An 18,272-nucleotide genomic window follows, 5' to 3' on the forward strand; every position below is an offset into this window, starting at 1 on the left:
GAGGCTTTTGTCTGCCTTAACAACAAAATAATGGTTTTAGAAAAGCATTACCTCTGCTCCTGAGCAGGTTCGGAATCAAATTTCAGAATGAAAGAGAGTGACCCAGTTCAGCAATGTAAGTACATTTCATCTCACTAGCTTCAAAGTTTAACTGAAATAACATTCAGATGCTACAGCTTGCACTTCGGACAATAAATCACATTAAATATTCCTTACAATTAACAGGATCAGATAAAGAGAAGGTCAAATCATTGTGGGGTGAACTGGCAGAGGTCACTTAAAAGGCCATGTTCTTACAGCTTAAGTTTTGCTTTGGAATCCTATAAGCTATATACTTCAGGTGTTTGCATTGTTTCAAGCAGCACTGAAAAAAAAACTGAAAACCCTACAGTGAAATCAACATCACCAGAGCAAACTATTCCGAAAGCCATCTCAGAAATGCTTACTCTACATCTGTCTAAGAAAACCACTCTGGGTATCTTTAATTTAGTCTTAATATGATCTCTCTCCTTCACCTGTGAAACTATAAAAAGTTATTATTCAATTCTGCCATAAAACTTTTTTCTTTTTTTTCTTTTTAAGAGCTGTACTGAGTAGCCACAAATTAACTGCTTTTGTAGACTTCTAAGTGTGAAAAAAGCACCACCGTGCCTTCAAAAACATGAACGCATGAAAACTGCACAGCAGTATCAGGACCCCACAGCCCTCACACTGTACAAGTAGAAAACGGACTTTTTGTCCTCAAAACCTTTGCATCTCTCTACAGCTGTTTATAATGGGAGTAAAGAAACATCTTCCCTCCAATCCGGCCCAGATGACTAATTAACTGATACACCAGCAATGCTGCAGTTGCCAAGTTATCATCCTCAGGACCATAATTAACAGAGAGGAACTTCCAGTGGGAATCAGGCTTGAATGACATTGGCGGTAACAATTAAAGCTCCCGACGCTCTCACAGCATGGCAGAGCAGCCTTGTTAGCCCTCCGAACACTCCTCGTTCTCTCAGTTCTGCCAAGTGCCTCTTGGAGGCAGCTAAGGCTCCGTATAGTTTTACTGGACTCAGGGATCGTCCAGAAACCTCTGGCTTCAGGTTTTGCTTCTAAAATAACAGTGCTTACATCTACTTCCCCTTTTTCCACGTTTCTGGTTCTTTCATGTAAGCAATGGAAGCGCAAGAGGGAAGTCCACAACCAAAACAGTGCGTGGGGGGAGAGATTTCTCGCTTCAGCCATCCTTTTGGATTTGTTATACATTCTGTAGTTCAAGGAGGCCAGAGATCCCAGTGCTGGCTAAATATACTTAACTATACCCTAGTATCATTTCGGTTTTCTTCTCCCAACATCCACACTCCCAAACTCTTTACAGCTCTTAACCATGTGTCGTGCATGTGGATTTTTGTGCCTCGTGGCAGAAAACCCAAACACCAGACTGGAGCAATATGTTATCAGAGTGGATTTTTTAATGTTTTTGTTTCACCTAGTGGAGACATTGCCATTCTCACCTTGATTAATGCATCAACCCTTTGCACAAGGTTTCCTGATTCCTCCCAAGCCATCAGCCTACCCACAGGCAGCAGTTCCTAATGAGGCAACACGGCTCTCTCTAAAACAAATGCAAAGAGAGGAGGACATCCTTGATCTTTTATTGCTTAAGTGCTTCTGGTGCAATGATCTACTTGCAGCTGACATTTGAAACTTGAAGCTAAAAAGAATTCCGCAGATGGGATTTGAAGGTCATCCAAACACAGCTTTAAACCCGCTCTACTTTGTTCCCTAACGTAGCCTCAGTACAAGCCTCTGGTTGTAAGCTATCCCGTACTTTTCTTCCTCCAAGTTGATCGTCTGGTCTGTCAATTTATGACTGGGTGGGAAAAAGCAAAAAATACATTTACACAGATGTTCCTAATGGTGCTTTCTTTTAAAGCAGTAAAGCTGGAAAACTTGATTTTATCTTTTAGCTTACTCTGTTTGAAGAAATAAAACTTCTCTCTTTTTCCCTACGATCTCACGACACTTAACTAGAAATAAATTTCCACCGTGAAATGCCGTGGTAAATGTCTGTTCCACCTTTTCAGGACAGTGTGCTTGTTAGAGATACTGTGACACTCTGCTGACTACCCAGTAGATTTAAAAGAACTCGTATTTGTAATTCAAAACTGTTAATTTTTGTGCCACATTTGAGCAAAAAGGCTAACTACGGGTTTGCATAAAGGCTGACTACTACCCCATGCGAAGGATTAGCCCACATCTGCATGACACTTAAATCCTACTTAAGCCTATTCCAAATATCATCAACGTTCTTCTGGCACAAATGAGACAGCACCGCCGTGGATTAGGTAACGGGAGACACGCTCAGCATGCTGGACTAGATGACAGGGAAGGAACAACATAGCATTACTAGGTTATGCTATCATATGTGCTCTCTAACCCTCTTGGATATAACAGCTTCATCTTATATATCCTCTCCTATATCACGACCTGCACCTGGCAGCACAGATCATGCTAACTGCTGACACCCAGTGCATGAAATCACAGCGGGAGAGAAGCCGCAGCACTGAGTTGGTCTGCACTCAGCAGTGGAGCATCGCAGAGCTGGGGCCAGCCCTGAGTAACATCAGTGCTAACGCTCACAGGCGCAGAACCTCCTAATTGCAGTGTTCCTAGTCTTGTTAAACACGCTAACGACAACAGCTTGCCATAAAGCCCCAGCTGTGTTAAACCGCAGCCTTGGTCGGGAAGTCACATCTCCAGGCTCACTTGGGAAAAGAACAGAACCCGGTGATGAATGCTTCTGAAACAACCCCCCAAAATCTAGGGACACAGGCCACTTCGCCCCAAACTCCAGTCTGAGTGAGGACCACGAACAAATGTTGCCGGACAAGGCCTCGTGCCCCTCATTTGTCTCGTGTCCCCAGCAGGCAGCTCTGCCCACCACTGCCAACATTTGTACTCAAAGAAAAAAACTAACTCACAGGTGGCAACCAATAGCCATAACGGTGAGAAGCCAAGCTCAAAATGTGTTCCGTGACTGCTGTCTCTAATTATTTTCATTCCACTATTCACTGATTTTAAGGCATCTGTAATCACCCAGACTGACTTCCAGACGTAAAATTTAAGAAGGTGCATGCAACTCTCAGGAAACGCCTGCTACTGGATACTTTACAATGCACTTCTCTCACACTAGCACAAGTATAAGCGTGTTTTCTCACTGTGTGATTCTTTATGTGGGCTAAGCGACGCTTCATCTTCCATAATTCGCACGTCTTGCCAGTACTCCGCTACCAAATCTGAAAATTCTGTAAATAGAGGTGAGGTGATTTTGCAGATCCCAAAGCTTCTCAGGGAAGTTGTGCTGCAGCTCCTCACCCCACGGCACGGCAGCTGGCTCAGCCTCAGCTCATCTGCACAGCAACTGGAGCACTTGTGCCACGTCCAGAACTGCTCTTCTGGACATCAGGAAAGGCTGAAAACCACCGTGGGCAATCGCTTTAAGTATTAAAGAGCTTGGTCACCAAACGAGGGAGCATCAATCTAACAAAGTCTCCCTACTACACTGTGCATTAAAAGCATTAATCCTCAAAGCTTTGTAAAATGGACAAACACAGCTGTTTGTGAGCAGCTGTCTTCAGCAGGGAAACCAAAGTCCAAGGGGAAAGGAAGTCAGTAGGTGTTACACAGAGTGCCTGTTGACAAAATAAAGGAAGCACCTGAAGCTCCATACTAAACTTGGAGAAATTATAGCAGAATAAGGCCATTATTCTTCTAAATGAGAGCAGACATAGCCACCCTTACCTACCCTAAATATCTGTGTTAAAGAAGCCGTGACAATCTCTGGTCCTAACAAAGCACTCACAAGGCCAACTGGTAAGTAGGGGGCAAGTGTCATGAAATAAATAAATATTGTGCCCCACATGGAGATGTGCTGGAAACACAGAATTGGTATCGAGGGATTCAGGTTCATAACTTCAAGCGTCTTCAAAGTCAGCAAACTGGAGACGTAAGCACTCACTTGCTCGTGGAGGTACAAAAAACAGTTATGGGTTGTTAGCATGACCCAGAAGGAAGCTGAACATCACAATTATGGAAAGAGGAAATGCTCACCAATGTTGCTTGTGGAATTGCTGTCAACGCCCTTTGCCCAGAAGGCTGTTGATAGTATCATTTTCAAGGAAGTAGAAATACTGTTGTATAAGGGAGCTTTTCCACTGAACACAATACCATCCCGTGTACCCAGCACACAAAGTCAGTACAAAACCAGCAGTAAATCACCCAAGCACTTCGTAAGGCTGTATTCACTCTCTCCTGCATTCAGAGCCATCCCTTCGAAAAGCTTGGGCAGAGAGCTACTGCAACACAAGGCTTGGGGAGATATCTAGGGAATGAGATACACCCTATATGCAGTATAAACGTGTATATATATATATATATACACGTTTATATATATATCTAATAGGCTCTGTAAGCACTAGCTCTGGGCCATTAGCAGGTCCCAGGTGCCCTGCAGAGCACTACCCAGAAAGAACTGCTTATTAGTTGTTTTAACTCAGAAACAAAGTAATGGAAATGATCTTCCTGTTTTCCATTTACTTGTCCATCAATTTATCCCAAGCATCTTTACACCAAGTTCCGTCAGAGCTGAGAAAACAAGATGAAATTTCTCAGTGATCCGCTCGACAAATGACCCCTGAAAGGCCCAGTCCAACCCTGTTGGAACTTTGCTCATTCCACTGTGCTTACACTGGCCCCTAGATCCTGCATCGCTCCACTTAACACAGCTAACGTGTGTGACTAGAGCTCAGCTCAGCTCCAGATGGCCAAATGTCAAATAAATTAAAAAACAGCCACTGCCAAATCTCCACTTAAAAAAGAAATAAAGAAAAAATCAAAGAGGGAATGTGAATTCAGCATCAGAAAACATAATGCAACATACTGACTTTCCTTTTGCAGGTCACTTTTACAAGATATCTACCTCATATAAGGTAATGAAAAGATGCAAAGGTAATGAAAACATGCAATAGATCTCTGCCCCTAGCTACTGCACAGCCTCGCAGCTCTCTTCATCCTGCTGACAGTGTTTATGTCCTCCAAGACAGAAAGCCACCATGCTCTGGATTAGGAGTAAATCCTCGACACCACTATTGGCACACAAGCTATTCCAAAGAGGTATTAAAAATAAATAACATCATCCAGATACTGCAGATTCTTTAGAGAAGATTGAAGCATAACTAGAAAGCAAACTATGGGCTAGGCAAAAAAAAAAAAAAAAAAAGCGTACTTGCCTATGGTTCAGCTAAGCCAAAAATCACAATTGGCAGTAGCTGATCAACCCCACAGAAACTGAATAAAAACATGACCATAAATGCACGTGCCATTTGTAGAGTTGATGTTTCCAGCAATTTACCAACATGGCTGCTGGGATGGCAAAAGAAAAGCTACTCAGTTCAGAGCAGGGTTTAGACCAGAAGAGAGGAAGAGAAGAAGGAAGGGACAGAAATATCTTGATTAACATACAGAACTGGGTCTCCTTAAGAGTAGGATCACTTTACACAACTTCTCTTCCCTGCACTAACCTACATCTGACATCAGTCATAATGCTTCAGGAACAGCTAAAAGTAATTTTCACACCTTTCTTCTAGAATAACATCTTATCTAGCATGTCCTAGATCAGATAAAGCGAATTGTGGATGAAATACAGATTTTTACCTAGATTCTTGTAGCTACCAGGATGGATGGTTCTCCAAAGATCACAATGCCTACTTTTGCACCTTCTGATCAGGGGAATACTTACTAAAAATCAACTGTATACAATTAACATTCATTTTTACACTCCAAAGTGTAACTCTATCCTCATTATCAATTAAACTTATATAAAACAACATATTGTTGAGGCTCTCTGTGCTGTTCTCATACACTAATGAACATGCAAAAAAACCCTTTCAAGAAAGTCTCCAAAATACAAGTTGAGACCAAATACAGCTGGATAAACCCTTTCATCCCATATCATAGAACCCTAGAAGTTCTAAAATACTAATGGTGAAAGGGACTCAAAAAGCCTATGTGCCCCCTCCTCACTTACAGCAGGATGAACTGTCCCTAAAGCATTCCCCTGCTTAATGTCTTCCACTGTGTCAAATGTTACTGAAAAAAATCTGACCAATTCATTTCTCTGACTAGCACAAATCCGGAATTACTCTGCCAGCCTCCACAGTAATTCCAGATTTGCAGAACACAATAGAGTATATAGCTCGTCTTCAAAGAGCTCTGAAGAAAGACTTTTTGTCAATATATTCAAAGTGCAGTGCATAAAATAAGCACTGCAGTTTCTAAACAGTCATTCAGGCAAGAAATAGATCAGAAATAAAAGGCATGTTAATTATTTTTGAAGCGCTTAGGAAAGGAAAGATCAAATTGCTGTATCTGTTTCACCTTCTGATACTGCAGAATACTGTGCTCAAGTGTTATCAACAGTATTGTCTGACATTTTCAACACATATGAAACAGGAAAATAACTGAAATGTCCTCGTACTTCATCATGGGAGTACAAACGTCGAGAATCAAGAGTAACATGCTTATGGAAACCATAAATATTATTAGCAACTAATGCTGGAGAGAGTAAAAGCTGAATTCAAGTTTTCCAATTGGGTTATCTTGCATTGCAGAAATCAAGCAGGGAGGCAGAAAATGAAACTCAATAGATTCTAGAAGCCAAGAACTATTTCAGTCCACGATGCATGTTGTTTCTGGAATACAGGCTGTGGAAAACATCAATGAACGCTTTACTAAGAACTACACACTTGATAGAAATTCTGAGCAGACACGCTAGCACACACTTTGAATGGACCAACCATCTCCCATCCTTGTGTCAAGGCATCACTTTCTGTCCTAGAACTTGGAATAATCTCAGACACCAGCTCTCATGTGGCCGATTGGCCATGCTATTGATGTAACATTTATTACTGGAAATCAAAAAAGTACAATACACTAAGTAAACTGAGCTGTCCTGCTGGAAGGAAGGAAAATATATTTTGACAAAAACTATTAAGCTGGGAACTGTTAATAGCATTACTCGTGTTTAGGCAAAAGCAGCAATTCCTGTGGACTTCAGTTTCTCTTCCAATCGTACCTTCTGTCATCCCCATTTCATTTTACAAATAGACGACTGCTTGTTGTGTTTATAAGAACAGCTTTGCCCAGTTCTAGCTGCATCTATGGGCTCTTTAGACACGCCACAAGTCACAAAGACGTCCTGGGTGACCTACCAGTCAATGGGAGATTTAACAGGGAGTTAAGACGGGACCTCTGCTGGCATCAAGCTTTCCAGTTACTTTACACGTGACAACAGATGGTGTTTCCTAATTGCCCTAGGAAATCGCTTAATAAATCTGTTTGAAACTTCAGCTTGCAGTGCAAAGAAAACATGGGTAGCAAGGAATTAACTATTTATTCAAGGAAACCAGCAGATTCTACTTTTAAGCAGCACCACGGATGGTGTACCTCAGCAGGAGGGATATGCACTGGCGCTGGGGCTGTTCAGCCTCGCAGAAGATCAGCTCTTTGCTATGCAAACACAAACACGGCACCAAACTTGGGTTTTGATGTTTCCCCTCGGAAGCCACCTGCTTGCACACAGCCCCCCTCCAGGCCCTACTCCTGTGCGGGACAGCAGGAGAGGCCTCGCTTCTGCGGGTTGACTGCTTAAAAACAGGAGTCGGCAGAGCGAAGCACTCAGAGGTTTCAGGCAGCTGTGAATTTTTCCTCAGACAATTATAAACCAGTACTCCTTCCGCTCCCTCCTGAAAAATCACAGAAATATTGTCAGCAATTCTGAGGAGAGTCACTGCAGAAGGCGCTCACCTAGGCTGGCTGCTATGCTGCCTGGGGTGTCCAAAAACCAAAGCAAGAAAAATAAGCTTCCTGGCATCAGGGCACTTACAACTCCTTCCACCAGAGAGCTTTCAGTAACTCTCCAAATGTTCTCTGCTCCCACCTCGCTCTTATACTCAAGGCCAGTTCTGGGCTGTGCCAGCTGGGCCTCTCCCAGCTCGAAGGAGCATTTCCACACACACTCTCCCTCCTTGTTCCACTTTACATATTTCTCTTGCTCACCATTCCCAGGTGCCTTCCACTCCCCTTCCGCCCTGTGCAGCTCTCACTCACCGTCTCCTTTACCCACTGCTCTCAGGACTTCTCAGCCTGTGGAAGAAAAGCACAGGCAGCTCATTTAACAGGGCAGAGCAAGGCTCAGGCTGGACCTTGCCTTCTGGAGAAAACTGAGTCATAGCCCGCATTAGCGGACGCTGCTGGACCTCTGCTTTTGGTGGGAGGGTTCAGGTATGGAAACTAAACATGCTGTAAAACCACTCCACAAAACTCTGACAGTCATTCAGCAATAGGAATCGCACGGATGGGGATACGAATGGATCCCCTCCCCTCTTCCAAGTGGCTGCAGTGAGCACAGGAGGTTACAGCTTCCTCAGTGGGTGTCGCTGCACAGGCCCAAAACACACTGGCGCACACACGAGCACGCTGGCACACACCAGCCCACCCAAGGGTGCTTTGCTGGGGCTCCCACTCCCCGCAGTGCCCCCCAGCACTTGCTAGTTTCAGCTGCCCGCCTGCAGATCCCGCCTGCACCAGCCAGCCAGCCATTCCCTTTGGCATCACAGCCAACGACCTGCACTAAAAATACCTCCTGAGCATCATAAATAGCAAGATGGTAGAATTCTCAATCCCCCCTGGAGGCACATAGTCTCTTTGCTTTTGATAAATACAGAGTGGCAATTATGTACACAGAATAAAGTGCATCTTACTGCACCGGTCTGCTTGGCCTGTTTGCCTTGCAGAAAGGAAAAATGACAACTTCCACTATCTGCTGAAGCTGGCACCAGAGAACAAGAGAAAGAGGGGGAAAGTGCTATTGTGAAAAGTCTCAAAATCTAGCAAACCTAGTTTTAGAACACATTTAAATTATGAGGATGTAGTGCCCAAAACACAAGACCAGTGTTACTAAAGAAAACTTCAGCTCTGCACCAAGCAGTGAGCCATGCAGGAGGAAAACCCAAAGCACAAGTGGAAGGCTGCATCTTTAGGGTCATTGTTTAGTAGGTGATATCAGTGGTTGGGGGCTGATCGGACCAGGTGATCTCGGAGGTCTTTTCCAACTGTAATGATTCTAGGATCTTGCCCTGCTTCACTGCTGAACCACAATGCATGGCAAAAGGAGCAAAACACAAAGCACAGCATGAGCCAGATGGAAGGAGGAACAACCCCTGACCCTTTTATGGCACTTTACTCTTGAAACCCCACACAAACCACTACAGGAACCCCACACAGGGAGAACTTCTGAAGTACCAATGAAACCTTCCAAGTCTGTGAGCTCTGCTGACCCATACAATTCTGGAATATTCAAGACACTCAGTTTATGATGAATAAAAAGTTAGATTATTTTTTCCACATTCTCCTGTAAGTTTTAAAATACTAAATCTAGAAAAAATTGCCACTGTCAAGCTGCAACTCTGAAGGAAGGACATCACAAGTGGACTACGAACTTGTGTAGGAAAATATTTACCACGTTTCAAGCACATAAAGAAATATGGTACCACTGCAGTAATTAAAATATGTTCATAGATATTAGCCATTTATCCTTTTTAAATTGTAAATGATATTCTCAGAAATACAGAAAGCAAGATAACAGCATCTCAACCACGGCACCAGAATTTTATTATAAATCAATCTTGTATTTTGCATAAACATAAAGAGTTAACCAGAGCCTGCCTCTCTGAAACATGAGACTCCGGCAAATGCGCACGGCACATCTAAGTACACAAAACATTTTTGCCATTCATCTCAAATATCAAAACATCTCTCAACAGAAAATAGAAAAAATATTTATAGACATTTTTGGACAGAGATCACTTCAGGTCAAGTCAGAAAGAATCCCTAAGCCTCGATCATCAAATTCTTTTATCAGTTGCTCTGGATTTAGCCAGTGTTACTAAAAGAGAAATAAGACATAGGCTTTTTATAGCAGCTGTCAATTCAAGGATGATCAAAGTTTTATTATTCTTCCTGAGATCAAAGTCCAGCATTTTGGGATTATCTCCAGCTCATGAAGCAGAATAAACAGTTCTGGATAACCACATTATTATATAACAACACTGTCTTCTTGCAGTGAGTTTTATTCCACAGTTTATAAATGAAATGTCTGCTTATCTTTTGTTTTACTATGACAAGAGAAAACCATACAACAGTAGCAAAGGCTGTAGAAACATTAAATCCTGTCCTGAGTGTCTGCATTCGTAGGAAGAGAATATTTACAAGTACAGGTGAGACTAAGATTAAAAAACAAAACTAGGCACAACTCCAGTGAAAGCCAATCAGTTTTACAGCTCTGCTCATTTTAAACCCCTCAAGACATGTGCAGGCTTCCTGCTGTGGAACACACACTCACCCACACCTTGGCACAGCCTGCTCATGCATGCACACACCCATAGCACTGGAATAAAGAAAGTCCTTGGCAAAAAAATTAATATACTTTCATTACAACTTTCATAAATAGGCATAAAATATTACTTCATGGGTAGTACTCAGCACAATTCCTGTTGCAACTAAATCTAATTTTAAAGGTGACATTGGTGGTGTTTAGATTTGTGCTAAGGTCACTATTTGTCACTCAGATGTGCTTTCACTCAAAAAAAAGAAAAAGGTTTTCCTTCCTTCTGTTTTCATTCTGAGAAAAACATTAATTTCCACCTTGCCTACTGACCACAGGCCCACCTACATTCCTGCATCTTCAGAAAAACAACAAATCCCAAATCCATCTCTTCTTTTACACCCTAATTCTATGAAGTTCATGCACCTTACATAGCATCTGTTGGAGCCTGCTCTCCCACAAATGCTGACTCACAAAACCACAAACCTAGGACAGCGGAGAGAGCCAGGACTTTTCATTTACCGCATGCGCAGGCTCTGAGTTAGCTGGAACACCCCTCTCAGGGCTGTGTTACACTATCTTAACTACGATCCTTTACTGTTAACTAAGTTTCAGCTCTTATCTAACCTGGTCTTCTCCCAAAGTTTCTAATGCCAAAAACAAACTGAAACCTTTTATCACTAGTTAAAAGGAAACTGTAATTTGAAAAGCGGTTTTGCTGACTGCTCTGTTGATCAAAGATGCCTCATACAAGCCCGGTGCAATAGGAACAAAATCAGCTCTATAATAACAATAATTAGAGCAGAATCCTTTCATTGAGTGAAATCCCACAGTCCTTACTCATACAAGATTTACACTGGAGGAAACTGTAGTTAAAATGAGAGCACATTAAAAATGACTAAGTTAGGGTCCCAGATATAGCAAAGGGAATGACAAATATTAAAACCAAAAAAATGTTACAGAAATTGTTTCAGCTTGGCACTTCGGAATAAAATATAACAATACATGACCTGTTTGTGCAGTTCCACAAGCAGCATAAAGCATCTTTGTTAGTAAGGAAGCAGTCAACCAAAACTTATGTTACCCTCCAAATGTGCAATGTGATAAGGCCACTCACTTCTCAGGCGTATTTCCAGAAGGATCACTTCTAAGCATGACACCGATAAGTTACCAAGAAAATGTCTCTGTGTGTGAAATAGAAAAAGACCTCTATCTAGAAAAAGCCATTGACGTGGTCAATGAAGAGCACCATTTCTCAGCATACTCCTAAAAGAGCTAAGCACTGGCCCTAGGGCTTCAGGGAGGCAGAACCTCACAACTTGCTGAGCAGTCTGGTCTGGTTTTCTTCCAACTCCCTTAAGTTGAAACTGCAGATATTCCACAGGGAGAAAAAAGTACCCTTTGCCCCACCTTTGAGCATGCTGTCTCCTGGACATTCCTGTTCCATGCTTCCCTCCGCAGTACCTCCCAGCCACAGCCGTGCAGAGCCCGTGTCTCCCCAGTACCTCCCAGTGACACCAGCAGCATGGCAGCAAAGCCCCAGCACCTCCTCTTTGAAGGCAAAGAGCATCCCAGGGTAACAACACACGCTGGCGTATCATACCTTTTTGGACAGCCTTTTTTACCGTGACACAGATCCTCTTCGCGCTTTAAAATACAGAGCTTACGTGAACATGTTCATCTTCTTCAGATGTGAAGCACACACAAGCCTTTCTAGCCATGAGGCAGAAACTCCAAGGCCACATAATTACACCATAGCCACGACCACAACAACCACAACCAACAGCACAGGAATCGGCACAGGCTGCAGAGCCTGGGCGCAGGCAGGCGATCAGCACCGCTCCGAGTGTGAGCCCAACTCAGATGTGGGTGCAGAAACAGCAGGCGCTGCACTGGATGTGGCCACGGTTTGTGACTCACATGAAACAAACTGACTCACCGAAGCACTAATTCTAGTTTACAAATGTGGAAAGGAGAACCTAAGGCTCCTCCACCATGGGTGTACCTTACTAAAGCCCATCTGGTCCAGCCTTGTTTACAAATTAAGGATTTCCTTACATTACGTATGGGGCTGGTAAACACACTGAATGCAATGCTCAGTAATGTTTACAGGATTGAGACTGTGACTGGGGTTGGATTTTCTAAAAATGAAATCCTTTCTGAAAACATGCAACAATAAGGGCTGAGGATTTAAAAGAAGAGTCTCTAAAGTATTTTTCTGCTATTACTGTATAGCGCCTACGAGTATTTTGGGGTTGTAACTGAGACCACTTACTTATAAAGACATCATAGCCTAAACAATATGCAATGAAAAAAATTAGGGGCTACTTGCTGGTCTCAGAACTTACAGACCAAGGTCTGCTTTGTATTCTGTTTCCACCTTTATACTGCAGCACTAAGAAATACTACATCAAGCACATGAACTAACCACATGTGGTTTCATTTCCAATTACTTACAGGTTAGGTTAAAAATAATTCAAAATATTCAATTCAAACCCATTATACTAAAAAGAAGGGGAAAAAAATCTCCAAAAGATTATTTTCAGAAACTGCAAAGCACATGAGGTTCCGCTGTTCTTCACTGAAAGCTATTTTGCTGGCTTTTCCATCCATAAGCTGATGTTCATTTTCCTTGTGTGCAACTCCTTTCAAAGCTGTGCATCTAAAATAGATTCTACCTCATTGTCCCAGTTTCCTTTTGTTGTTGCCATTAGTCTATGTAACTTTTTCCATGTATTCAGGACTAATTTTCATTAATCTCAGAAGTTAAACAGCCCAGGCTAATCTTTGTTGAGGGGAAAAGAAAGATGGGAAGAAGAGGTGAAGCTTAAAAAGGACCAGCTCAAAAGAAATACTATCTGTTCAGACAGATACCTCATTAAAACACTCTTCTTCCCCACCAAAACAAAACTTCTACCAGGTCTAAAGATTAGGCTGCAGGTAGAGATTCTCATCCACAGACAAGTACAGCTTACAGTGACATTCCAGGTGCTGATCCTGACCTCTTTAAGCCACTACATTGAGGTTCAAGCCCTGAAATGAGTACCTAGAGAAAAAAAAACCACCTAAGTCATTACACAAATTTGGAAGAAATAAGCAGAAGGTATGGATAGGATTAAATAACGGTATGAAATGGGTACACATGGAATTCAGGATGAAAGCTGGGGGGAGAAACAGCCTTGGCTGCAGGCTGGCGCCCTGCAGAGCACAGGCCTGGCAGGCAGGAACGCACCGTGCGGGCAGGACTCCACGCACGGCCCTGCCTCAGGCACCACTGCAGCGCGCCCAGCCCTGCCAAGAGAGCTCCTGCAGGCTGTGGAGGATCGCAGCGAGGAACATGCTGGAAATCACTGTGACTGGGAGTGTCCACTGCTACTATAATTAACCGCTCAACACACTAAACTTCACTATTTGTGAAATTAAGGAAACGCTCAGCCAGTTTGCACCGCCCTGCTGTCCAGGCCTCTCAGGAGGACACGCAGCCAGCAGGTCGCAAACAGCGGCCAGGAAGGTCGGCACGTGCCTGAAAGGAATGCCTCTGACAACAAGCATTAAAACAGAGCAATATATTTCAACAAGGGCACGGCAGACAACATTGCCACCTCTTAAAAGGCTGGTGCCTTTAGATGGAGCAATATTGCTGTGCTCATCACAGACCACAATAAATGGCCGAGCTGCAGCTCACAGCAGCTAGTTTTTAACCCTGTCGGCATGGACCTCGATCAAAACCACCACTGCCAGCAACAGCAGCCATGGCTACAGCTGTTTGAGGAGAATTAGAAGATTAGGGAAAGAAAAATAAAAGGTACTAGTGGAATATACAGGAGCTCAATATTTATTATGTCAATTTCTCACTGACAAACCTGTGAGACATCAACCAAGTGATCTGCACAGTGTGTACGAGGAAAGAAGTTACCAGAGCAAAACATAACGAGGTGAAGTTTGTCCTCTTCCCATCGAAATCTATTGCCAACTGGTGTAAGTACAAACTAGTAGTCTGAGAACAGGACCTGAAGACAGGAATTCCCCTCCTGACCCTGGATCTGAGACTCAGTGCAAAGAAAAACATCACCTCAGTTGCCTCACCTGTAAAACAAGGACAAAACCTCCCTAACACCAGTGTCGGTGATGGATCTGTCTGTTTGATCTACATTTGTTGCAAAATCAATTCTGAAAAGACAAAGATTGTAGTATGAAATAAATTCCAAACAACCCTACTACGCTGACTGTTGAGTAGGCTAAAAAATGGAAGTACTTGCTCTACAACTCCCACACTTACAGTATCAGAGAGGCACAGAACAACCTGTTAATATTAGACAGCAATAATATTTCTTTAACTCTGGCTTCTGTCAAAACTTAGTGATTATTGTTATGGCACAAAAAAGGCAGAAAAAACACCACTATTGATAAACCTATTTTATGTGCCTTCATTTTGCCTGAAGTTGCCCACTAGACTAAATATACCTCGTGCTAATTCTTTCAATATTTAGAAAAAAAAAAAAAAAAGCTAAGATCTTATTTGTCCATATGAAAAACTACCATTTGTGCCTGCTTGCTTCAGTGTCACTGCAGATTACTAAAGTTAAAAATAGCCATTTTCCATTAACTTAGACCTTCATGATAACAAGTAGTTTTGACAGTTTTTAAGCAGTTTGAGATAACATGCACAAGTAGGTCATGGTTATACTTGGCTTTAGAAAAATGTCTTTCATCCAGCGAATTTACAGCTCTTTACAAACAAGCCCTTAGGTAAGCAACAACCTATAAGGCTTACTCCAACACCCAAATTCAGTCATGTATGAACCCTAATAGCAGCTACTTAACAACAGCTGAAAGTATAATATGAAGACCTTTGCAAACTGCACAATAGAAAGCATGACTGACGTCAACGGCAGTGATCCCAACAGGCTGCAGAACAGGTCATGAGAGTGCCCTGGGAAGCGCTCCAACTTGACAGGGACGTGGAAAAGGATTTTCAAAGTCCACTTTAGTTTAGCTCCCAGTTCAATCACCAGATTTCCAAAATGATTATTCGTTCACGCTTCTGGGAATACTCATCTATGCTACTTCATCTGGCATTTGGTCAGAACGTCAGCTAGAGCTGTACTATGAAGCAAGCTGCAAAGGAAGGTTAGAGGCTTTGGTAACAGGGAGAGGCGAGGGACATTGCAAAGGACATCAACAACATAGTCTGTGAGAGCTGGTAGAAAATAAAGGAGAATTTCAGAAAATTCATCTTAAAGCACAGGTCAGCCATTAGTCCTCACAGCAACCCCTCTGAAAAAATTATCTCCCATTATTTCCATTGTACAAGTAGGGAAGTATAAAACTCTTCACTCTGTTCCATCTACAGAAAAATTACATTATTTTGTATTATTTGCTAGACTTTATGTATTGATTTACAATCTACCATCATGTCATTGGCTATATGGTACTTCTGCTTAAATAACAAGGAACTAGAGCAGAAGAGTTCAAAGGGATGGTTCAAAATACAGAGGTCCTGATGGATTTCAGGAGTTTCTTCCGTCATCTCTTGCAGTCAGTTCACTAGACCATGCTGCCTCCTGGAGCAAAAGAGATGAACAAAGAGAGCTGCACAAATTGAACACTTATGATATTGTGATGTGTTTTACTATGCCTTGAGTATCTTCTGCAGTTTAGTAATAAAAATGGCACAGGTAAATGTTTAACTCTTCTGCTATTCTTGGTATGCCTGGTGTACAAACAGCAAGCTCCAAATCTGATGCATTCAGAATAATAATGATCACCTTTTGGACAGCTAACACTACATAAAATATTAACAATCAATATTCGCTGAACACGCAGACCCTAACGATACCGAGGTTTTAATGAGACTCCTTATGCATGAGGTAATCTGCCAGCATGAAGCAAAGGGTCCTGATCCAACACTCAAACAAAGCCCTGATCCCATAAAGACGTATTTCTTACCTGAGCTACATGCTCAGAAGTAACCTCATTAAGATTCGTCATACCACGTTAAGTGTCTAAAAGTAAGTTCATACATAACATTTTATCAGTAGTAGCGTTTAGAACAGTTGACAATAAAAATGTTCTGTACTGCCTTATACACAAATAGCCTTTGGTCAGCACCAAAAAACTCTACTATTTACTCCTACAGACATGCTTATTTTCTAAGTCCATCTGTTAAAATTGAAAAGCAGACATCGATAGAAATTAATATCTTAATCTCTTTTATGAATCTTATTTGCTGCATCTCTAAACTCCTGTGAGGTCCCTGTCCCTCCAATTAATTACTCTGAAAAAAAGGGATTGCAAGGGAAAGGCTGAGAAAGAATTCCCCCTTCATCTCCAGGCAGCTCTCCAGCAGAACCAAGCAGGCATCAAACATCCATGCCATGTCGATGAAATATGAAAGAGGAATGGTGGGGGGTGAAAATAGGAATAGGGCCAGTGGAAATGTTCCCTGGCTTCCCATTCTGTATGTTTCAGGTTTGGTGGAGCAAAACATCTGCAGAGCTGAAATTGCAAGGTATTTCCATCGCTTCCTCAACTCCAGGTAGCCCTGTGAAGACAGCAAATCTAACGCATGTCATAAAGCTTTGCTGAGACCAGGGCTTTCCCCCCAGGTACTAATGCAGCCTTAGCACAGCACTGATGCTAACACAATTAGCGCTCTTCCAGAAATGGATTCTTCGGAGACTGATGCAGACCACTGCTTCCTACAGCAAGAGCTCCACAGTGCCACGAGGAATTACGCTGACCTACCACCATTTATTATTTATACCTGGGATGGGTGCGACGCTGTCGGAACATGGTGCCAGGCACAGAGTGCTGACAACCCTTCAGCAGTCGCACGCTGCCATCCATGTGCGCGAGGCTCATTCGGACAGCGGGAGGAATCCAGGCAAAGGAAAGCGCTGGTGCACGCCGGGCGGTGTGTAGTACGTGAAGATGCAGAGAAATAAGGGGATGCACAAACAGGGCGTATCCCTGCATTCAGGGGCTTGTTCACACGCCATATATAATTTTCACAAAGTATTTTTTTCATTTCAGAGACAACCGGGGAGTGGTTTTACTGGTTATTACCGTGCAGATAATTTTAAGGGGGGGAAAAAAAATAAATAAAAAAGGAGAGAGATGCTTACCGGTATTTCAGCTTTGTTATGACAGCGTTCAGAACATGTTTAACTTTACGCCTCCGGTTCCTCCGCGGGCACGGAGTGCAGCCGCGCAGCCCCGAGGGCAGCGCCCCGCGCCCCGCACCTGCAGCCCCGCAGCCCGCCGCCCACCCCAGCGCCCGCAGGGGGGCTCGGCAGCCTCGGGCCCCCCACCCCGGCACCCAGCGCCCCCTCCCCGAGCCCCTTCGCCGCAGGGCTCCGCGGCGGCCCCCCAAGTCCCCCGGTCCCCCCTCGCCCCCCGCAGACCCACCTCGGGCGGACATGGCCGGGCCGGGCCGGGCCGGGCCGTGCCGAGCCGGGCGGGGCCGCGGCGCTCTCCGCGCTGCGTGCGCCTGTGCGGCTGGGCTCGGCTCGCCTTGGATCGGATTGGATCGAGTCGGATCGCCTGGGATCGGGCTGCCGGGGGCAGGGCGGCGGCTGCGGGGCGGAGCGGGGCGGGCGCAGCGCTGCGGGCCCGGAGGGGCAGCGGGCGCCCCCCCGGCGGGGCCGGGAGCTCCCCGGCACGGCGAACGCCCCCCCCCCCCCCCCCCCCTCCTCAGCGCACCGGGAGCCTGCGGGGAAGGGCGGGCCACGGGGACCGCGGCGGTGCGGCCGAACTGAAACGCGAGAGGCGGCTTTGCTCAGGGCCGGCACGGACGGCAAGCAGGACCCGGGGTGTCGGAGCAGCCAGCACGGAGGTG

At 44.0% G+C, this 18,272-nt stretch overlaps 1 protein-coding gene across 4 annotated transcripts in view; it reads right to left on the reverse strand.

The window, feature by feature from the left end:
- The window catches only part of ABLIM1 (actin binding LIM protein 1), a 190,297-nt gene extending 172,306 nt beyond the window's left edge, over positions 1-17,991 (reverse strand). Inside the window, exon 1 of one of the 4 annotated variants that reach the window (XM_040563189.1) lies at positions 17,843-17,991. In XM_040563189.1, the coding sequence (XP_040419123.1) occupies positions 17,843-17,855 (13 nt within the window). In that variant the 5' untranslated portion in view covers positions 17,856-17,991. The remainder of the gene's footprint in view (positions 1-17,842) is intronic. The other 3 variants (XM_040563194.1, XM_040563195.1, XM_040563196.1) reach the window with 3 other exon arrangements.
- Between the last annotated feature and the right edge of the window lie 281 nt (positions 17,992-18,272).

This window comes from Cygnus olor, chromosome 7 (genome assembly GCF_009769625.2).
Source record: "Cygnus olor isolate bCygOlo1 chromosome 7, bCygOlo1.pri.v2, whole genome shotgun sequence".
Lineage (NCBI taxonomy): Eukaryota > Metazoa > Chordata > Aves > Anseriformes > Anatidae > Cygnus > Cygnus olor.